The sequence below is a fragment of the Pelecanus crispus genome, chromosome 5, assembly GCF_030463565.1.
Source record: "Pelecanus crispus isolate bPelCri1 chromosome 5, bPelCri1.pri, whole genome shotgun sequence".
In the NCBI taxonomy this organism is placed as follows: domain Eukaryota; kingdom Metazoa; phylum Chordata; class Aves; order Pelecaniformes; family Pelecanidae; genus Pelecanus; species Pelecanus crispus.
This window is the reverse complement of record NC_134647.1, coordinates 67,977,642-68,001,845: the sequence shown is the minus strand read 5'-3', so window position 1 is coordinate 68,001,845 and position 24,204 is coordinate 67,977,642. Positions and strand designations below refer to the sequence as shown.

General features: G+C 36.8%; 1 protein-coding gene across 1 annotated transcript in view; it reads right to left on the bottom strand.

Moving 5' to 3' along the window:
• FAF1 (Fas associated factor 1) overlaps positions 1–24,204 on the bottom strand; it is a 175,595-nt gene that overhangs the window by 129,915 nt on the left and 21,476 nt on the right. The window contains exons 3-6 of the mRNA XM_075710337.1: positions 7,706–7,752; positions 4,452–4,660; positions 1,038–1,129; positions 593–681 (exon numbers count right to left, since the gene is read on the bottom strand). Of these exons, the coding sequence (XP_075566452.1) occupies positions 593–681; positions 1,038–1,129; positions 4,452–4,660; positions 7,706–7,752 (437 nt within the window). The remainder of the gene's footprint in view (positions 1–592; positions 682–1,037; positions 1,130–4,451; positions 4,661–7,705; positions 7,753–24,204) is intronic.

The following is a 24,204-nucleotide window of genomic DNA, read 5'->3' as shown; positions in this document are numbered from 1 at the left end:
ACTTTATAAGAGTAAAGATTCTATCTTCTATAAAATAACGTTTCCTTTTCAAACCTGAGCAATATTCACTGACATGTGAACATTCACCATTAACTTTCTGAGTATTCAAATCAGTAATAAAAGATAACCTGCTCGGTTAAAGGAAATTAATTATTCAGCCTACCTACATGCATTTTAAAAGTCCAAGAAGGTAAGATAAAATAATGTAACAAACACTTCAGAAAGAAAATTCTGACTTACTGGCAATGATTTATACAATTTTCTGTTAAATGAACTGACATACTGCAGTAATCTATGAAAGGCCAGCTCTCAGTTCCACAGGGACTGGATTTTTGTTAAATTAAAGTCATCGCATCTGGGAGGTGTAAAATTCTGTATGTACCTAAGTGGTTCATGTACCACACCAAGGTTTTAAAAAACTTAACAACCTTCTTTTCAACAATGAGGTGCTGAAGTGGTTCATCCTGACACTTACTAGAGCAGTGAGAACACTTTGTATTTACTGATTGCAGATTCCTGCAAGGATACGTAGCTTCATGAAAACCATACAAAACCAAATCATACAAATAGAATTTATGGCCAAAAGACTTACCCAGAATGACTTGAAGAAGGAGGAGGCAGGTCAGGTGTTAGAACATAGAGACTATTATTTTTTGGCAAGTGTAGAGTTTTTAAAACAGTCTGAGGGGAGAAAAATCATTATAAATATGAAACTTTCACCAATTTTGACATATTATTTTGTTTCTTTTAATTATTGATACTTATGTGCAACACCACCAAACATTTTGTTTTGAGATACAATACTGTTAACTTCATAACATCCTTTTTGTAGGTGGGCCGTGTTATATATAAAAACACAAACTACAGTGATTTGTCCTGATTTTTTTTGCAATGTTTTAGTTTAAGAGTTCCTTGTATGCCACCCAAGACATTTAACAGTGTTTGAAACTCACAATCCTTGCATTGTAGTCCCCACCCACAGATGCTCAGTTTGAAACTCTGAATTCAGTTAATTGAAAACACAGTTGAAAACTTACACTATCATCTACATCTCCAGTCTTCCACCCTTTTAATAGCATTTTAGATGCAGGAATCTGAAGTTCATTTTCTAGAATATGTTTGATATCTCCTACAGAGAAAACAAAGAAAATATATAAAATATACACACTTACTGCTTTATTTCAAACAGTACTGAGTTACAGTTAAAAAATGAGAGCAAGGAAAGATTTACTATGAAAACCATTTTTAATCTCGTTACCCTTGTAACACACACTTCAAACAGTAAAGGACAAATGAAGCTTAAAAAAAAAAAAAAATCACATAAAGCATGAATGATTGGAGAATCACATGAGGATTTGACAATTTGGACATATATCTGAATAGTTCTACCCTGCGTATGCTAGACACACACATTTGCAGATGCATGCTATCTGGAGCAATGGACTTCGCCAGCAATAAAGAGGGTGCATATTTTTGATACCCTATTCCATTATTAATAATCCTGACCTAAAGAACTGCAGTGTTCATACAATTTAACTGCTCTGACAGTTTTTTCAGTGGTTTGCATATTTCAATGCTCCCGTCTCCCTGTAGTTATTACAGTCATAAAATAATTCAGGCTGCAAGCTACCTCACGTGGTCACCTAGCCCAAGCCCAGCTCAAAGGTCTAATTAAATCAGTTTAGCCAAGGATTTGTCCAGTTGACTCTTGAACACCTCTAAGGATGGAAGTTTGACAACTTCTCTGAAGTACTGTTCCAGTACTTCACCACTCGCACAACTGAAAAAAAAATCCTTACATCTAATGGGAATTTTCAATGTTGCAAATTGTGTCCATTTGCTCTTATTATCATGCACCTCCAAGAAGAGTCTGGCTCCATCTTCTCTGTGTCCTCCCAGCACGTAGTTGTCGACAGAGGAAAGGCCTCTACCTCTCCCCCTCTCTTCCTCAGGCTGAACAACTCCAGTTCTCTGTGCTCTCCTCCCATGTTGTGCTCTAGCCCCAACTATCTTGCTGGCCTCTGCTGGACTCACTGCAGAAAGTCAACATCTTTCTTGTACTGGGGACCTCAAAATGGGATGTAGTGCTCTAGATGCAGTCTTGCAAGTGCTCAGTAGAGGGGAATAATTATTTCTCTGGATCCATTGGCTACACTCTTGCTAACACAGCCTAGGATGTGGGTGGTCTTCTTCCCTGCAAGTCTGCACTGCTGATGCACCCCTAGATCCCTTTTTTCGTAAAGTTGCTTTCTAGCCTGTCAGCCCTCAGCCAGTTATCAGATGGGATAACACACTTATCCTATCCCACATGCAGGACTTCAACTTTGCCTTCTTTGAACTTCACAAGGCTCCTGTCAGACCATTTTTCCAGGCTGTCCAGGGCCCTGTAAATAGCAGCCCTACCCTCCAGAATATCAGCCACTTTCTCTGATCTGGTATTCTTTATGAACTTGCCAAGAGCACTCACCTTACCAACCAGGTTTTTAATACGGACATTAAGCAACACTGGCCCCAGGATCAACTGCTGAGGGACATCCCTAAACTAGTGACTGTTGACCAGTCAGACTTTGAGCCCAGCAGTTCAGGCAATTATCTACGTACCTCATCAGCCCACTTATCCAGTCCTTATCTTAACAATATGACTATAAGAATCCTACAGCAGAGCATATCAAAGGCCTTACTAAATTCAAAGTGAATCCACCATTCTTCCCTTGTCCACAGAGACAGTCATCAAATCATAAAAGGCAAATAACGTTGATTAGGCACAATCTGCCCTTGGCAAATCCATGCCAGCTGTTCCAAATCACCTCCTTTCTTTTCTGTGCTCAGTAAGGGCTTCCAGAAAGATTTTCTCCGTAATCTTCCCATGGACCAAGTTCAGCAATTGCCATTGAACAGTAGGCTCACTTTTTCCTTAGCCTTTCTTTTCATGCTGATGTATTTACAGAAGCCCTTCTAATCCCTCAGTGGTTTCAGCTGCACCTGAGTTTTGGTCTTACTCCAGACCTCCACAGTCTGGCAACATCTCTGTATTCCTCCTGGGTAGCCCCATCGCTACCTTCCACCTTCTGCTGCTTTCTTTTTGCATTTAGCTTAGTCATAAATTCTTTGTTCTTCTGTGCTGGCCTTCTGCCATGCTTGCTCCTCTTTCTGCATGTTTGAAGAGACTGTTCTTGTACTTTGAAGAGGCTGTCCTTGAAAATCAACCAGCTCTCTTGGGGCCCTTTGCCCTCAGGGCAGTCTCTCATGGGACCCTGCCAAGCAGATCCCTGAAAAAGCCAAAAATCTTATTTCTGGAAGTCCACAGTTGAAATTCTACTATTTGCCTTGCTAACTTGTCTCAGGACTTTAAACACAAGGCTGCCCTCAATCTTCATATGCCAAGATACAGACAAAAGTTCTACACTGACTGCTTCTGCCCTACAGCTTAATCATTTATACCTGAAAGAAGCTAGTAAGAAAAGAAAAAATAACATACTACAGCTGCAAAATTCTGATTTGATCAGACTTTCATATCTGCTCTGCATGGATGCAACTCAGTGCAGTGGAAAACATGAAACAGTAATCAGGAATTCAAACTGATTACCACTAGGTGGCACCCGCCTATACCAAATCGAATGCTAAAAAGACAATGAAGGACACAAAGTTTCGATTTCGAAATTTCATCACAGACATAAGGCTGCAGCACTGAAAATTGTTTTAATCAACTATTTCTTCATTTAGTTCCTTATTTTGATCTGTATAGAGTCTTCACTAAAACAAACAAAAAACCCCTCTTCGTCCTTAGCAAAAGTAAATTAACTCACAGATGGGGAACGTAAAAAATAACATGCTCTGCAATACGAGCAATAGTATATTTCTAACACAGCTACAAAATGCATCAGTTCTAGGATAAAGACAATAAAACTTATAAAAGAAATCTTAATTTGCACAAACAGGTCAAATAAAAATTGAAAAAAGAAGAATACAACAATGCTCTTCACACTGGAAAGAATTCCTCTAAATCTTGTCACTTATCCTACACAGAAAGAGATGCCATACAGATTTGAAAAGGAAATGACACGATCATGTGCTTATTAGTAGATTGCATCTACGCTAATCCTACCCCAAATTACATTTTCATGCCTCAACTTAATCAGTAATCTCCATTTTGTTTCTGAAGCAAGTTCATAAGAAAAGTAGATTTCAAAATAAATATTTGTTAGATCACTAACCTTTACAATGGATTAGTGAAATTTTGCTTTTTTAAAGCTGCAAAGAGATTTGAAAATGGTTAGTAGCTGTGGAGGCTGCATTTGCTGGGGGATTTTTTTTTTTATTATTTTTTGTGGGGTTTTGTTTTGCTTTGGTTTTTTTTAGGATTTGGATTTTTGGGGTTGGGTCTTTTTTATTTGTTTTTGTTTTAACAATTTTACCACAAGAGTTTTCATTTCATTTTTACAAATCCTTACCAACTGTGGAGCTGTCTTCAAGTACTACATCCACACTTCTGTCTCTGTACTCAACCCTGAAGTCAAGCATTCGAGGTTGTCTTTCCACTATTTGTCTAGATGGCACTACATGGTGAAACGCTGAGGATGAGGAAGGAGTTGAAGAAGCTGCTGTAGAATGACTTGTGGGGCCATACACTGGTCCATGTAAAGTCTCTCCACCATACTCACTGAAAGACATGCACAGGAGAAGGTTTAAACAAAACAGCTTGATACGTTTAAATAAAAGTTAGCAAAGCAAAACTAACAGTATTATTCACTTACTGTGGTCCACAGCCAACACCTCTTGAATAAACTAGTGTCATATCTGAAAATACTGTTTTATTAATAATCAGAAAATAGCTTTCATATCAGCAATATTAACATTTCAGTGACTCAGAAGTGCTATAGGAGAACAGCTTAGGTGACAAACAGGCATTTAAGCTACTATTTCAGTCCAAAGTTCACTATGTAATTAATATCACAATTATCTTGAGAAGAACATTAGCTCCAGTTCCAGGACTGCTGTGACCGTATAAAAATTGGCACCATGGCAACCACCAGCTTTCTACATCATTGGGCTAGTTTCACGTGGAAATGAGAATAAGAAATAAAGCTTAAAATACTGCACGTGTATTGATATTGTCCAATACCAAATTAGTGGAAAACAAGTCAGATATGAAAATAGTTGTTCTTAAGGTAAATAAATAAAGATAAGTATATATTGCAAAAAAATACCTAGAAGTACAACAGTAATGCAATGCTGAATTCTAGCTTGCCTTTAAGCTCAAAATCCTTCCAGCTTCCTGGACATTCATGTAAGGATGTCTCCATACCTGGCTCAAGGATACATACAGCATTACAGGTCAGAATAAATTGGGAAACCCTCACTACCCAGAAGCACTTCATCTTCCTCAGTGAGCCTCTCCACAAGAAGCATGTAACTGGGATTAGAAACAAAGGTAACAAAAGATGACATTTCAGGAACATTACTGCAGGCCAAAAAAAACCTTAAGATGTACAGAAATTAAATTTGGAAGGCAAGATACTTCACAGGGCAAGCCTAGAGTTTTGCCTTGTAGATGTTCTCATCAGGAAGATTATCTGTCCCAGGCAGTTACAGGATATCGTGAAGGAGGATGCAAGCTAATAAAATGTATGCACTGAAAGAATGGAAGCTGAGCAAAGAGGGGTTTAGGAAATGTTAAGATGTAAGTTCTGCCATTTCTGTTCTTAAACAGAACTTACTTGAAAAATGCATTTTGCCCTTCTTGAAGACACCATGAGATCTGTCAATGGAAATGCTTCTTATAGCAAGCCAAATCTGTCATCTAGAGGCCTGAACTTAAAAAAGCATAAATGCGGATGGCATGCATGTCACAGAAGTGCTGAAGTTATACAGAGCTATAGCAAATTCCATCATTGTGCCTTCCACATTTGAAAAAGAAAAATGTGTTACACTTGTAAAACAAGGGGCTCCTTCACTTCTCACATCAGCAGGCTCAGAAGGATGAATTCACAGCTAAAGACCCCCACTCAAAGACCCATGGTCAAAGACCCAGTTCAGAGGTCTAAAGAGTACATGTAACAGTCCCATTTTCAGGATTTAAAAAAGCATAAATACCGAGTGATATGTTATTGTCTTAAATCTGATGGCCAACTGTGAATTAAGTACTATAACCATTTTGTTAATGGACCTAAGAAGCAATGAATATCCTGATTCTCAGGACTGGATTTTTTTTTAATTTTTTTTTTTTTAAACAACACAACTGAATTATAAAACAGAATGTGGGGGTTTTTTTCCCTTCAATAACATCAGATTTACTTCAAGTACATCAGCTTACTTCAAGTCCAGTTGTATTAATTCTATTTGATTCCACCACAAAAGGCATCCTACATATCTGACTAGCAACCTCTAATGGAACATAAAAAGCCTCACGTCAGTAAACTAAGCCTCATCTGAAAACCACTGGAAACTAAGCTTCTAAGTCTTCTGAGCCTCCTTTTAAACCACTTCCATTGGAATTAAAAAAAAAAAAGAAAAAAAGAAAAAAAAAGATTTGAGACACATTTGATTGTCTAATCATTTCTAAAAATGAATAAATTAGTGTGGAAGAAAGCTGTAAGTGGACACTGGACCAGCTTGTTATCCAAGTCAGGCATAACTACTCCCCAGCTCCTTCCCCCTGACCAAACAGTTCCAAACACTCTGGTATTTTAAATATAAATGTTTTGAGGTCAGGACTTATTAACGTAGGTAGAAAGAGTGCTCAACACAACTGAGACTTGATCTCAAATGGACTAGGTGGGCCTTATGGTAAATAAACATCTAATGACTTTACAGAGCAAATAAGGTTTTATCCTGAATCAAAAAATGACTCTATTTAATGATAGCTTTAGTAAGTATTGATGGAGATGCCAAAACACCACTTTACATACATTAAGTATCTTTTTTCATCATTAAAATAAACTTTTTAAAATAGTACATTGTGTATTTTTCTAAATAAAATTTTAAACACTATGTTACTGTCGCTCTCAAGTAGCTCAGTTCCTGTTCTGCTGTTTTCAATTGCCTCATCAGCACTTAGGATCTCATGCTTCAGTGACTTCAAGATATCTAGGCATCAGTATACAAGCCAAAATTTAATTCAGAAGCTAGAAGAAAATCAGTAAAGCTACTTCTAGAAGGGAGCAACCTTACTTTATCTAACATGGTATCTGCCGCCTGTAATTTAATTAAAAAAAAAAAAAAACAACCTACAAAAATACAAACATTTTTGGACAGGGACAGGGAAGCATGGAGTATCAATACCTTTAAAAATGCACAAGGAAAAAGAAAATACTTAGCCAGGAATATCTGTGGATTTGCCTTACAAATTTTTAGAACTTTGGGGGAAAAAAAAAACCCAACTAAAAACAAAAAACAAAACAAGTCCTGATATCCAAGACAGCATACCAAAATCCAGACATAGTAAAGAGACAACCCTGTACAGAATGACCCAACAACCAATTAATTCAAAACAAAAATTAACTAATTTGAATAGGTGTTCGAGCAGGTCCTCCATCAGTATGGGAAAAATTGAATGTTAAATCAGCTCTGCCAGGAATAGAATTTGTGGCTCCAGAAACTGCTTTAAAAGGAGAATTATATCATCTTCTTAGGATTCAGGAACAAAAAATGTAACTATTACCCAGCCTCATTCTTTGTGTGTACTATTCCAGTCTTCTGTGCTTACCTTTGTAGAATGCCGTTTTCTTGCGGTATTACACCATTTATAGCTGCCTGAAAAGAGAAAACAAATTTTGAGTCAAACATACAGAGCAACAAAAATACATCGGAACTTCTACAATATGTTTCAAAGAGTGATTAGCTTGCTTTAAAATATGCCATAAAATGTTCTCCATTCAGTGAATATTCTTGGTAAAGGATACTGTCATTAAAGTACCTGCATAAAATAAAAACCGTATCTAAGTGAAAAGGAACATGAACTGAAGCTCAGACTCCTATATGCGTGCGATGGATTGCCCAGGTGGAATGCATGGGAATAATCGCCATGGCCCATGCTCAGCGCACTTGGTACATCCAGACAGTGAACACATGGCTTTCAAATACATCGAGCTAACTGTGCACAGACAAGGCAGCCAGACAGCACGTCCACAGAAAATCTGATGTTTCCCAGAAGTATCAGACCTGCACAACCCTACAAACCTGCACAGCTGCACATACACTGCATGTTGCAAGCCTGGTGTGTGCATGAATTGCTGAAGTTGGCCAAAGGGCTACTCAACAGCGCACATGCCTCAATCACATCTTTGCCTTCCAGACAACCTGCTTCTAGCTCACACACAAATCTAGCCTCTTAAGAGTCCTCATGTGCCAGGGAATCACAGAAATGACTACCCCAAAATTCAAACAATCTTCAGGTAGAACAGGAAGTATTTTTAAAGTAAGGTTTATGCAGTTAAGTATCACCCCGTGCCATCCAGATCATCAGAATAAACAAAATATTACTTATAGGTGTATAAGTACAAACCTGGCAAGCTGCATTCAGATTTGGTCTTATTTGTAATTACAGAATTACTATCTATAAAAATATCCTGATGAATTCTACCTCATATTAAAATGCATTGTTATTAAAATAGCCAGAACATACCCCCGTTACAAGTTCAAAACCCCACTTCTGACAAAACTTTCTCAGCCTGTTACAGCATTGCTCCATTCTATGTTGCAGAAAGTTTTAATACATTTCCAGCACATCTGATGCTCTAGAAGTTTATACAAACTTTGAATTTATATGTAAATCAGGATGAGGGAAAAACTTGGAAAGCAAGTAAGACTCTCTTCAACAGTACTTAGAAGACAATTTATTTCAGACTGCTTTACACCACCAAAAAGTGTTTTAAAATCATCTCATTGCTAGGATTTTTCAGATTTGAGGGGCAGTGAATGTGATACCATGTGAGCTGGTGAAGATGACTTACACGTTTTATTCCTCAGCTGATTAAACTTTGTTCTGATTATTGTTAGAACCCTACCTAACTTCAGACTTTTAATCCTAGCCTTGCAGTGGGCTGATAAAGTGGAGTAGCACGGGAGGGAATTTGACAAGGAATGAGAAAGAATTAAAAAAAAGACTAATTCTATTTCTGCTCTTTGATGATCTTTATAATCACTATTGTGTTCACTGGTATGGATTTGTTAGGCTTAACAGTGAGATTAAAGAGAGTTTGTAGCATCCCACTAATCTCCATTTTCTGCTGTACCAGCAGCGATTCATGCATTTCTACTACCGCAACTTCTAATACCCATTCTCCTATGTCAGATATACCTGACCAGAATACCTGGTGAATGACTGTCTGGTCCCTGATGAAGAAGAGAATGCTGACATTTAGAAGCGCATAGATTCCCTGGTACTCTAGGAGGATAAATTCAAATACTGTAACTGAACTATGGACAGTCATCATCTACCAACATCATTTTTACAAATTGACATAAAAATGCAGCTTAATTGCTTAAAAAACACTTTAATTTTAAGTGCTATGCTTGCTTTTTCTAGGAATATATAAGCATGGATTTTTACAATTTCCATTAATACTTAAGGCTACATAAAATCAAAAAGTATTTCTGCTGAACTCAGCTAAGTAACTATGATATTGCAGTAAGATTTATCATGTATTTAGAGAAAAATACTGCATAAATAATAGCAAAAAAAGCAGACAAGGAAAAGGTTCACAAGTATCTGTAAGCTACAGCAACTACCCATAAGGCTGTATCAAATTACAGTGAAAAAGCTTCCTATCAGATCAGTTTTTAAATCAGTTTATCCACCGTGCATGGCAATAATCAGTGGTTTCTTTTTAACACGTCTCATTTACCATCACTGTGGTTTTTGCAGTCATACATAGCTCTTGATCATGTTCATCTAATAAACCTCCAGGAAAAGGTGGGAGGTTTGGGTTTGTTTGAGTTTTTCTGGATTGGTTCCCCCCCACCATACTCTTCAGCAACATACATTTCATTCCTGTCAATCAACAGGTAAAGTTGGTTGAAAGACAAAAATAGCCTTTATTTTGCATCTGTAGGATACAGAGAGCAAATACAGGGTTTTGTACCACAGGACCAACACTAATAATGATCTGCTGGTGCAACAGAATTCTCTTTACTCTGAGAAAAAGAAGTTGCTTAAGCTATGAAAAAATACAGCACAGCGTGGCATTTCCACACTTTTTCTGTCAAAGCTCATGTATCAGTCTCAGAGGATTAAATCAGCTCAAACTTCTCCTAAGCCTAGTTAGAGGGGTTAAATACAATAGAGGTTCCAAGCTATTTTCTTTAAAACTGAATAACTCACTTGTTCACGTCCCCAGTTTTGTAAACTTTATGACATTTAAGGGGCACAGCAGCAAGAAAAAACAGCAGCAGCAGCATTATGTACTTTTTTGATGGAAAGACCTCTATTAACCACACTGTAAAAATAAAGAGTCTGGACACTGTTTGTTAAGCAGGATGGAAGACTAAAATTATGTAGACGGCAAATGGTAGCAGTGTGCATGTAGATATTGCATAAATATCAAATAGCCATGTTCTTACAAGGCATCTATAAGTAGACCCTGAAAAGAAAATAAGAAAAAGGAACAACCATCTGTTTTAGAATTTCATAGGAGGAAGGCTGTGACTATTTAAAAATAGTTATTAAGGCAAGATCTGTTCCAGGCTGTTCTTCCCCAATGTTAGTCCCCTTTGACAGAGGATCAGGTGTCTATGGTTAAGCAAACATTCAAAGATATTACATTTTTTTGTCTTTCCAAACAGGGATCATTTGATCATCGAAAACAGCCTGTGTGACTAACATACAGTAATTAAAAAGATGTATTACCCTTGAAACAATTTTAATAACAGGTGCAGTAAATATATTCATGGGTTATTAAACATAAAGATACTATGTGTGACTCAGAAAATTTCTTCAGCTCCCAATAACCTGTTGCTGAGAGTGCTACCAAGGAAGTAGCACTCCACGCTTACGCTGTTCTCACACTGTGTATATCCGCAAGTGTCACTGCTGGATACTGGGCGCCACAACTTCAACAGGTAGTTTACCTACTCTAATGCTGTCACTATTTAAAGGGTGAAGCTCACCTTAAGTGGAAAATTATAGGAGTTTTATAAGACTTTTTTTTCCCCAAAGCCAAGAACCTTGGGTGTGTCTCAGTGCTACCCATACACAAACTCTATCGTAACACTGTTCAAACTTGGAACAAAGGCATAGAAGCAAGGACATAATTATCGTTTCGATGACAATATTCCAACAACTACCAGGCCCACAACTTATTTTAGGAAATTATAAGCCAAATTTAGTTATTCTTGATTTATACATTTTGTTTAGAGATATCGCTCATATATATCCAGGAATTGAAAGAGTTAGTTTAAGAATTTATTAAGCTCTGCATGACCTGATCTAATTGGACCAGTTTTTGACTAGACTGACATCCAGAAGTAACTTCCAATTTCAAGCACTCTATGACTCAATCATCCAACAATATAGGATATATTGATAAATATTGATAGAGAATCCTGTTCATTTAAATGAATGGGAAGATGGGAATATGATATAATATGGGATGGATGAGTGCCAATTACAAAGTAACAATACTTTCTTTGGTGTTTGTTTCAGCAGCAAGCTTCCAGTACCAAAATATTAAATCCAATTCTTTTTGTTGCTTCCCGCAAACACAGAAAAAAATAAAGCAATAGGGTTAATAAAAGGTTAGCAAATTCATTAATAGTGTGGGCAACCCAGAAACTCTGCGGTATTATACAAATAGACTGAAATTATTTCAGTGCCTAAAGAACATTGTGAAGCAGACTGTGAAATTTAAAGTTGTTCTTCAAGGGGATATTAGCTTAAATAGATTAGTCAGTCCTGACTAAATGTGACTATCTTTTACAAGTACAAAACAATGTTGGAGAGAAAAATAAGATGAACCATTTCTTAATAACCCGATGAAGCAACAATATTGATGACTTCTCTCGAAATACACAATTATAGTACTAACCATTTAAAAGCAATTAAGTACATCTTACAGTGACTCTCATTCCAGGGGAATGAGGGTCCTATGAATACTTATAAACGAACTGTGGTATTTTAGATAGCACAAAAACTAAACTCTTGAGTTTAAAATACTCAGTGGTTATCACTAAGTTTGAAAACAGACTGAATTTGCCAAACATATTATTTAAAAGCAGAGGTCTACATACACTGATTGTATATTCAAAGAAGGCAGGGAATTCCTTCCTCTTCATGAACTACAGATAGGAGGTAGATTTTAAATTTCCAGAATTTAAAAGTGATGTTTAGATTAATTATCTTAAGACTTAAAACCAGGCCCAGACAAAAGCACAGTTAAAGGCTTTTGCAATGGGTGAGGTGGGAGAAGATCTTCCTCCATGGCCACATCTTGTTCCCTCTGCTTCCCAATCTCCATACCACACAATGGTTTTGGCTGACTATACAGACCCTGCCCTAGATACAGATCCCTTAAAACTGTCCCCATTCAAACCCCTACCACAATGAAGTGCAAGAGCTTTTTCAAAGCATGACATAGATCAACTTTCCAAAACAGGGTATTAGAAAACACATCTCTGAGCAAAAGAAGAAAGGAAGTTCAAGCAGCATGATGCTGGAAGAACAACCGTTTCAGAAGAAGAGGCTAGAGAGATGTAAATACCGTGCACATGTGAAAGCTGCATGAGTTTCATTGAGATAAATAACTGTATCAGCTTAACACAACCAGCACAAGTTTATGTATGAATCATCTCACACAGAATTTTAAAAGCCTTATTTAGGTTTGACAGAATTCAGCAAGACAGACCACTTCAGTCTACTTAATAAAGCCCACACAGAGCTTTACATTTGTTTAGCTAAAAATTGAGAAGGTTTACATTAAACAAACACAACACACGAATGAGACAGAGACACAGGGTAATAGGAACTGCCACAGCAGATGATTTAATCCAAAATCCAAAGATGTCCAACCAAACAGTATCAACTGCTTCAGAAAGTCACAGTAAAATACAATGGAGTAGCTTGCTCATGGAGCATTTTCTTCCAACCCCCCAATTTTCTGTAGGTCTGACACACTCAGATGTCTAATGATTATATTTTTTTGTTGTATTCCACTTAATGTAATAGCCTCATAACCTACATATTTATCTATGAAATTCAGTAAGATATTTCTTTGATGAAAGGATTCATTTATTATGACTTTCAAAAAACTCTATTCTTCCCCAAATGCTACAACTCATAGATTTTACTTTTGGTTTAAAATGTCTGGTAAGCTAAAGAAATTAAGTTCTGCATTTTGTGTCTGTCTTGCTCATTTTGCTTTTTCCTCCTATTATATATTTATAAAACCAATTTCTCTCAAATCACAAATTCAGAAAGTTTACCCCACACTGCTTTCTACATTAGAAGAGAAGTAAAGACAGCTCACCATCTTAGAGGTAGGGGTGCTAGCAGCTTTTAGGACTGTACTTTGAAATATAACCAAAAAACAGTTGTTTTGTTGTTTCACACCACAAAACAAATAGAAACCTACTTTAATACGACTGACCCTTTCAGCACTTAATCTTAGATTTATTTCTTAGTCTGATTACACAAATAAATATAACACCAAAACCTATATACAAAACCTCACTAAGAGGGAGAGATGACACACAAGACAAACATACGGTGGTTTTGAGTTCTGTAACTGCTACATTTTGGAAATATCAGCCAATATTTCTGTGTGCTATCAATCCATCCTGCTTGAGGATCACTCAAGATTTGTTGAATTTAGGCAAATTAGACATTTTTTTTTTTTAAAAGCTGACAGCGTAATGACATACACTAGAAGGCCCTCATTAAGCAATCTAAACTACACTAGAAAAATTATTTCTTATCTTTTTTATTTTATGATATATTTCCACAGCATTGAAAGGATCATTTATACTACTCTGTTTACAGTTGTAATTCCATTACAATTAATTCTACTCCTAATTTGGGCTAAATGTGATATTCCCCTTGAAAGACAATATTCTTACTCTAATTTTGTTGCTTTCACGTGATAAATTGCTTATCCTGAAGATTTAGAATCCCTTGTTTTATTTGGTGTTCAAACAAAATAAATGGATGATAAAACTCCAAATGCTTTGTACAATGGGGAGCTTAAAAAAAAAAAAAAAAAAAAAGAAAGAAAAAAGAAACAAAACCCAAAACTGAACAAATGTTATCCAGAAAGGAAAAACAAATAATTACATGATAAGGGATAAAGGAAAGCATTAGTGAGACAAAACATGCATAAAAGGACCAAAAAAGCAAAAGTGAATTTTAAATTGCTTCCAAACTATAAATCTGCGTGACAAAGGAACATACTTTGTATAAAACCAGTAAAGCAAAACAGGAGAAGCACAAAGTTTTATTAGTTCCTTCTGAGCATTGAAGTATTTCTTACAATGAAACTAACTTGCAAAGTTTTGCTATATGCATATATTTCAGTAACAACAGCAAATGTTTAAAAATAATGCTCCCCTATTAACTTTCTTTTTGGCAAATACTAATCTGGGCTTGTATTTTCAACAGAACTGATAATAACACGTAATACCAGATGTAGACATGTCAAAACATTTGTTCTGACCTGCTGATACTGTAATTTCAGGAAACTGGATAAAAAGTAAGACTATGCATGGACTTTTCTTGTGATCAGTTTACAACAATAAAAAAAGTGGAAAATTTGGGAATAAACAGTAGAAGTTTTACTAACCAATGCTGACAAAAACATACTGCAAGTATTAGTCAAGCACTGCAGTCAATCTGGATTAATAAAATAAAGGTTTATCAAAATCAGCTGTAGTACAACCACTTCATTCTGCCCCAAGACATCGAAATTGTAGTGAGATTCCCAGGCAGAGGAACATGGCTTCTGTGCAGCTTTATGCAACTATCAAATCTTGCCTGTTACAAGCAAGTCTGCTTGTGTTATTCGAAACAAGAAATTCCATAAAACATTCTGCAGAAATACCAATTATTTTAGACCAGAGGCTTTTTAGAAACAAGATACACTATCACCTTCCTACATACACAGCTACTTTGAAACCATTACTTTAAGAAGTCATGACTGCTATGAGTTTAAGTTATAAAAAATATTATTTGGTTTGGATTTTTAAATGAATGCAGTAATATTTAAATTAAAAAATTACTAATTATGCCCCAGTTGCAACAGAACAACCTCTACCTTTGTCATCTTTGGCAGGCTTTTCAAGGCAAAGAAATGAGTCAGCTCTTTCCTGTAGCTTGTGTTATACTTGCTGGCGTTTCCCCAGCTTTGCAAGTCTCAAAGTATTTCCAAGTGCTAGACGTGAAGTTACACCCACAAAGTTTTTACAGAATGCCAACATTTGTCCCCATCGTGGTTAAAATTTAACCAAAAGCTGTAATTGAACTACAATGAAATGTCTTCTATGCATTCTGCTTTATTTCAGCTTGCTTTCTTTACAACAAATATACTTCATGAAAAGCTACAAAACAATAGAATTGCTAATAAAGCAAAAAATTAACATTTCATCAAAAAACGCCACATGAATATATTCATACAGATGATTCACTTCATCAGCAAGAGAGCACGCGTTGAAATAGTTTACAATTAGCACTCTAGATGTGGTTTCCCATTTCTCCCTACTTCTTTGGTGGCTTCAGCAAACTTTTTCCTGTAGTTCCTACAACATGCCGAAATGCACTAGGAAGCCTTTCAACAGTTAGATATACTTCTGTCATCCTGGGAAAAAAACCCCACATTTTGCACAGTGCTTTAATTTTATATTGTCACTGCATAATTCCACAAACAAAGTGCAATCTCAATAATAAATTCATAACTGGATGTATTTTCCCAGTGCAATGAAAATAAATAACATGAACAGATTTATAAGAAGCTTATGGATTGGTATCTATCTGAGCTGAAACTCTATTTCATCAGGAATAAGGGAAAATAATCTGTTCTGAACTATCCACTCAAAACTCATTCACACAGAAAAGGAGAATAGTAGACCATGATGTGTCTGGTACTTTCTGACACACTTATATAGTTGTCTTGGCCCTAGTCATTAACGTCACAACTTTTTACGCTAATACTGCTTCACCTTCTAAATTAGCAGAAAGGAATGCTTATGCTTGACATCAAAACATGTTTTGTTGCTCCTTAAAACATTAAGCTAGACAGCAGGAGAGTCGGATAAAACAAAGGCTATGCCTGAAAAAAATACATATGAACTGAATTCCCACATTTCCACCCCTCTCCTAATTATTTTATGTAAATTCGCATGACAACACTAAAATGTACAGGTCAGGGATAGTTACCCCACAACAACATACTTTTTGTTCAGCCTTAATAAATAAATAAAATCACTCTTTGCTATAACATACTAGCTCTTAGCAAGTACTAAAAAGATAGAACAGGGATGAAATCTCAGGACACAACATAATTCAAAAAGTCTTCGAAGTACTGCCTACAGACTAAGGCCCCTTTACTGAAACAGTGTAGTAACATCACACATCTTATGCGACAGTTTTCAAATTAGCCTAGCCTTAGTCCGCAGACTGCCTAATCACTAATCAATAATAAAAGAATAATTATGCAGGATTTCGCTTAAGAGTTTGGAAACCAGAAAGTCCATTTCCAAAGTATGTAACCTACAGCTTGTCTCACAGTATTTCTCCTTTTACCTCTCGACAGCCTATGCTATACTGCTGGTACTGCAGCAACCCAGGTCTTCCAGGACCAGCTAAGGAGAGTTTATTTAAATAAAACTAGGACAGATCTGTTAAGATATTCAACAGTATTATATGTAAATCCATTTTTAAAATACTCTGCTTTGAAAGCCTGCTGGGTCTAGATGACTTCTGGCTTGTGTGGTAAAATCTTTCACAATTAAGGTTCACTTGCAAAACAGCCACAGCATTGGCACAGATGCTGGTTCTCAAATTGTTTAGTTTACTTCATTTTTCTCCTACTCATACATTCCCAGCATGACTCCATTAATCTCTTGTCAAACACACATTTATAAGATGTATGCAATTTTCAGTTCAACTAGTCACAGAGTAATATGCTACAAACTGCTTTTAGATATCTCATTACCAGCCACTTCACTATTAATATAATCTAGATATTTGCTCTTATATTTTAATGTCTCAGGATAAATTAATGCTAAGCAATCTTCATAGAGATTGCCAATACAGAGGTACAAGCCTCTGAAAATAAGGATTTGTAACATGTAAGGCGGGTAATGCCCGCATAGAGCTACAACAATACTATTAGGCACTACTGTGATCTCAGGTCCCGCTTTTTGGTCATTCTCAGAACACAAAAAACTCTCTATTACAAGAAACAAGAGTCTTTCTCCCTGGCCAGAAATCTAAGTTTATTTGTCCCATTGCTTGTTTGATCACTATGCAAGAAAAACTTAAGTAAAGGAGCTCATTTCTTTATGAACTAAATTCCATCTGTTATTTGGAAAGGAGACACACTGCTTGCATTACTTTACAACGCTAACAGCAAAGTTTTACCTAAAGATCTACTCAGCTGTCTTTCTGGCCAGACATTTAAATTTCACGTGCATCATCACAGCCACATGGCTACAAAATACAGCCATAAAACACATAATCACAATCCCTTTGCCATCCTCCAGTGAATAAAGCAGGCTTTTTCTATTAGAAAAATTAAAACCAATACTTATGAAACAAAATAAACTGGTTTAGGTTAATATAATCCCTTTAGTGTCTAGAAAACTATCTGCTATATTGCAAGTTAACCATTACATTTGCTAAAATTGTGAAGGGGTGGAAGATAGATTTCTTCACAGATACTGGGGAATGATTCCAGTTTAACAGGAACAAAAGCATGTTCATCTAGAAGACACTTTGCCCAAGCTATACCAGTTTTACCCTGTGGGAAAAACATTTGCCCCATTACACCCTCCTTCAATCAGCAATGTGAGAATTAATCCCGATGAATCAAGAAAACCGCAAAGCATATATAAAACAGCACTAAAGAAAACACCTTTAAAACGATGACTCTTAACTGCCTTAAATAAAAAAAAAAACCCTACCTCCTCGAGAGCTATCAGTTTTTTCATCCTCCCAAACTTCAAATTGAAGGACAAAATAATTCAAGTATTTAACGCTAATTCATGGTTTCCATACAGTTGTAAACTGCACAACCCTTGGCTTCAATCTTTTTAAACATGGTAGACCAAAATTAACCCTAAATACAGTTAGTCACCTACTAAACGAATAATTTCACAATGTTAGAATTTTAGCAGTGCCTTGAAAAGAGGAGACAAGAATGACACTGCACAGCACCAGTTTTTCACAAGGAAAGCTCAAGTCTTCCCAGGCACTGAGGCTTTCAAGACTTTTTCTGTGAAATAAGCGCCATATTTCAGCAGAGGAGCATTTTAAAGAAATTAAAACTGTTTTCACCAAATTCCCAACCAATCTTTCTCAGACAATGCTTTGCCCTGGTAAGGAGACACAGTAATTTGCTCAGGGGTTGGGGAAGAAGACTTTGTATTTCTTGTACATTCACCTGCCTTAGGACAAAAAAAGAAAAAGACAGAAATAAACTGAAGAAACAAAATATCCCTCTGGGTCTAGTACACAGTTTAGCTATTATTTGTGGGGGTAAAGTGAATTTTGAGAGGTTTTTTTGTACCTGAATAGTCCCAGGCAAGATCCATGGGAAACTAATAAAGTTTTGGGATAGCAGACTACAGATGAAGAAAACAATTAATTTCAGTTTTCAAATCTTTCTCTACAGACAAGCCAGAAACTGCCCCCTTCCTAGCCTCTTTCTTTACAGGGGAACACTGTGAAACTTGAGATTCTTGGATATTTACACAATATCAGCAGCTACAGTATCGATTACAGCTTTCATGGGTTTCCTTATAAAAATCACAAGATAAGGCAATGTTAACATGATCCAAGCAGTGTTTCTCAACCTTTCCTGAAAGAGCAAAGGGTCATCCAAACAAGAAAACAAATCCAAAGACCACCTAAGTTTTTTGGAAAAAAAAAATCCAAGGGACCAACCTATGTAATAAAATAATAGTTTTATTCAAAACAATCAAAAGTTTAAAACACACAAGTTAGACATTCTTCTCCCTTTAGTATGTTTGTTTCTTTTCTTGCATGTGTCAGAATGCATATATGGCATTTTTGTTGGGCTTGGCTCCATTTGATTTTAAACTGCAGTTGCTCTGTTGACCACTTTCCAATGTCTAGCAGACCACTTGCATGCAATGGAACGAGACTGATGCAGAGACACAACAGGATCAATTGCAATCTGTGCTCTCGTCGAGGTCATGTGAAATGACTGTCACAGTGGCAATATATTGAACACTTTCCTGCATCACCTGAGGTATTAACTATTGCCGTTATTAAAAGTCTCAGAAGAAAACAGTTGGGATTTGGTAGGACCATGAAGACTGGGCTATCTTGCTGCCAGCAGAGGTAATCTTCCTTCCCTGAAGCACATTACCAAGGTGACAAAGCAGCACTCTTATTCTGCATTCTGCAAGTAAAGAATCTTCATTTCCTCCACATGTATTAGTGGTAGTGTTTAGTTTTGTTGGGTTTTGTTTTGTTTTTTAAATAGATGAATGTACATACAGCTATGCGGAAAGCCATACCATGCTTACAACTCCCTATAGATCTGCACATTTCATATGGTCTTCAGTGCAGAAAATACATAAAAAGGAAACATCTGTTTTACCCAAGATGAAGGCATTCAAAAGTAAATAAAAACAGTGAATTTAATAATCATAGTTTTTTTAAGAATTAGCTAGTCTTTGCTACCACACAGCTGCATAAAACACACAGCATGCATCTGAGCTTACTCACAGACACAGAAATGTCACTTTGGGAACTGCAAAAAAGCTGGAAATACAAAGAATGAGAAATCAAATGATTTTTGCAAGCAGGGATCCCTAACTTAACAGAAAGTACATTAAAGACTTCCAAAAGGGATTTCTGTAGTCCCTTGCAAAACAAAAGTTCATATTCAATTTAATTGTGTCCTACTAGAAGAAATTAATGCTGCAGCTGGACACACAAGAAACCTGCAACTCCTGTACTTCCTGGAGAATAGGCATGCCCACAGAATGCTTGCACCAGTGGGATGCTCATCCACCAACATTACTTGTCATTACCTAACTTAGGGCTTCCTTCTTCCCTAGCTGTGCTGGCAGCAGGATTTGAATGCTGTCCAGTCTACTCAGTGCAGTAACAGCAAGCCTGAACTAACTGAGCTGACAGTAACATGTTTGATGGGATACCAAGATCCAGAAGAGGACACCTGTCTAAAATAAAACTTTAAAAGCTCCTTAAAAAAAAAAAAAAAAAAGATACAAACCTCTGGTTCCCACAGGCAGATGTGACTGTTCATTTTACCACAGCGAGAACGTTATTAATACACAGATAAGTCCGTGAGTCCATGTTACTAACAGTGAAAATCCCTCAGACACAGTTCTAAGGAGAGGAGCACACCGTGAACTTCTCGCTAGTCTCACAGTGAGTGCTGTCAAATGTGTGCCATATTCAGTATGCAACTCTGAAGTAAAGAAAACAGCGGGTCAACAATACAAGATAAAAGGGGCCAATGTGAACATGATCACCATAATGTTTAGTCCTGGTTCTCCAGCCACTGAAATCCAGCCTGCTTGGAAAGAAACAAGAGAGCTGCTAAACACATGACAATACTCTCCCACATTTAAGGAAAAGAAATGGCCCTTTGCCAAACTTAAATTAATCACATAGGTTCTGGAGGCAGACTAATTCAAATCAATCAAAAAAAACGTACAAAGAGATACCACACCAAAGCTTTTACAGGGCAAACCAGTTAGAAAAAAGAGACAAAAGAACATCATTAGTGTATTAGTTTTTAACCAACTTGTACTGAGATTTGCTACACGTTATAACAAAAGAACTAACTTAATGGTTACAAAGCAATAAAAGATACAAATAATGGATTTTTGGTAACTGTCAAGAGCCAACGGCTCATTTTCGGCCTAGGAACCCCATCTAAACTGGCACCTCCAACAGAAATAAAAAAGAAAAATTGTAAAGCCCTAGCTCGGTTCAATTTTTTGTTTGGGTTTTGGGTTTTTTACTTCTTTCTTTCTAAAAGACAATATAACATAGAAGTAAATATAAATATATAAACAAAATAAACACTTAGATTTTAAAAAATCCTGTCTGACAAATAATTACTATTTTTAAGAGGTTTTAAACAGCAAGATGCAAAAAACCCTTATCTGAGAATCACAGAATCATTTAGGTTGGAAGAGACATTTAAGATCATAGAGTCCAACTGTTAACCTAGTACTGCCAAGTCCACCACTAAACCATGTCCCTAAGCACCACATCTGCGCGTCTTTTAAATACCTCCAGGGACAGGGACTCAACCACCTCTCTGGGCAGCCTGTTCCAATGCTTGACAACCCTTTCCGTGAAGAAATTTTTCCTAATATCCAGCCTAAGTGTCCCCTGGCGCATCTTGAGGCCATTTCCTCTCATCCTATCACTTGTTACTTGGGCAAAGAGACCAACACCCACCTCACTACAACCTCCTTTCAGGTAGTTGTAGAGAGTGATAAGGTCTCCCCTCAGCCTCCTCTTCTCCAGGCTAAACAACCCCAGTTCCCTCAGCTGCTCCTCATTAAGGCCTGTGCTCCAGACCCTTCACCAGCTTTGTTGCCCTTCTCTGGACACGCTCCAGCACCTCAATGTCTGTCTTGTATTGAGGGGCCCAAAACTGGACACAGTATTCCAGGTGTGGCCTCACCAGCGCCGAGTACAGGGGGACAATCACCTCCCTGCTCCTGCTGGCCACACTATTCCTGATACAAGCCAGGATGCTGTTGGCCTTCTTGGCCACCTGGGCACACTGCTGGCTCATATTCAGCCGGCTGTCGACCAACACCCCCAGGTCCTTCCCTGCTGGGCAGCTTTCCAGCCTCTCTTCCCCAAGCCTGTAGCGTTGCATGGGGTTGTTGTGACCCAAGTGCAGGACCCGGCACTTGGCCTTGTTGAACCTCATGCAGTTGGCCTCAGCCCATCGATCAGCCTGTCCAATCTTCTGTGTAAGTTATCGATTCAAAAGAAAAAAAATTATAATTGAGGGTTGAAGCTTTATAGAAACAGATGCTCAGAATATACAATCTTCTCTTTCCAAGGCACAGAAAAGCTTTTTGTCAGCTAACAGTTGGAAGCTGTGTACGACAGGAACTGCAAGTCATCACATCTCCAGGTACACTAAACTGCTGGTTTTACTGAAGTTATACTGTGCTTTTAGACTGTACCAGAATACAGAATAATGAAATCAAGTATAACAGGAAGGCATAAAGGTCATTTTAAGAATATATATTTTAAAATAAAAACCAGATTTCTTTTTTTTAAATGATCATTATACATGTTTATAATGCAGTGAATGTAGGATACCTATCCTTTATTTTCATGAAATTTATTTTCTTCTTAAAGTGATGTTCAGCAGTACCTACATTACACTGTCTATTGGAAAAGACATGAAATAAAAATAATTTTACAAACCAGTGAACAGGAGTAACAACAGAAATGGTCATACTGGAAAAAGTAGAAAATTAAGCATGGTGAATCCTGCTTTTCATTCAAAAATCCTGTTCTGATTACCAGTACAGAATATAAAGTCATGCTATATATGAAGGATTTTGAATTTTTCATTAAATCCGTGAAAGGTACAGGAGACCAAGTTTTATGCGCAGATACAAGCATTTGATATCAGGAGAACAAAGAGCTATTACCTATGTATTAACCTCATATAAATGAAGGTCCATATTGTATAGGGTCAAGAAGTACATTAATGGGTCATTTCCTTTAAATTTGTACCATCATCAAAAACATTTCAAAAGACACAGTTGTGATTTTTCATACTTTTGTTTTATTGTCTTTACACAAAGTTTAAGATACATTTGTACTGTCATTCTTACCTTCAAATGCCAAAACAGAAGGTCATAGTTAAGTGGGCAAGCTATGAACCCATCAGATTTTACAACAGACAGAAATTCCTAACTTTTGCTTCCTCAGATGTTAAAAATTATTGTAAATTAATAGATCTAAAGAAATGACACTCAGGAAATAACATATCCGCAATCCTGGCAGGCTTAGGAGAGTTGCTGGATCCATTTATTGCAGAACAGTTTCATAAAGATGAAGGCCTGAAGAGATCATTATATTATCTATGTCGATCTTCTGGATCTCACAGAACATCTGTAACATTTCATTGCTCAGCCTATAAGGCGGCCAGTAATTAGGCTACAGTGTTCTAATACAGAAAAAAAAACTGAGCTGCTATATATGCAGCAGACCACCACCAAAAGCCAAGTCATATGCAACAGTGGGAAACTAATTATTGGCCAGATTATACTTCATGATCCCACCAAGCAATTTATACACTGTTATTGCATATGAATGCCTCTGCAGCACTCCCATGATCAATTTGATTTTAAGCACTTGAACAAAGCTTTGCAACCAAACATTTATGAGAGTTTTCTATATCACTTCAAACAGCTACAAACATGATTTGAACACTGTAAAACATATACAACTCTGAGACATTTAAATCCGATTTATTTAGTTCCAAGTCAAAGATAAATTAATGGCAGTTTATGTTGTGTTCAAGTATCCCATATAGAGGAATAGACATGAAAACTTCTAATGGGGGTGGGTAATCTTTAACAGTTCAAAAATAGGAAGCTGATGTTTCTGTTCTAAACTGAAAAGAAAAAAGAATTCAGATGAATTCTTAATAAAAACGTAAGTGGCTTCTAGAAAAACTAAACCAAGAAAGGAGTTCCTTACACTTCACTCGGGTTTGGCTTTGTTTAAAGGTAAGACCAAATGTCCAAAAGATACAAAACACAGTAACACTCACTGAAATAACAGGAAAGACATTGGTGACATTTTAAGCCCCAATACTAAAATCTACTAGCCGAATAAGAGGGTGGGGGAAAATAAAAAGTATGGAAAAAATAAGCAGCAGGAATATTGCATCAGTGCAAATGAAGAAATCCTCAAAAAAGCTTAGACAAAAACATAGTACTTGTAGCATGACATTAGAAACTTGTTTTGTGAACTATATAACCTCTGCTGTCTCTGTCCGTTCTGATGTACTT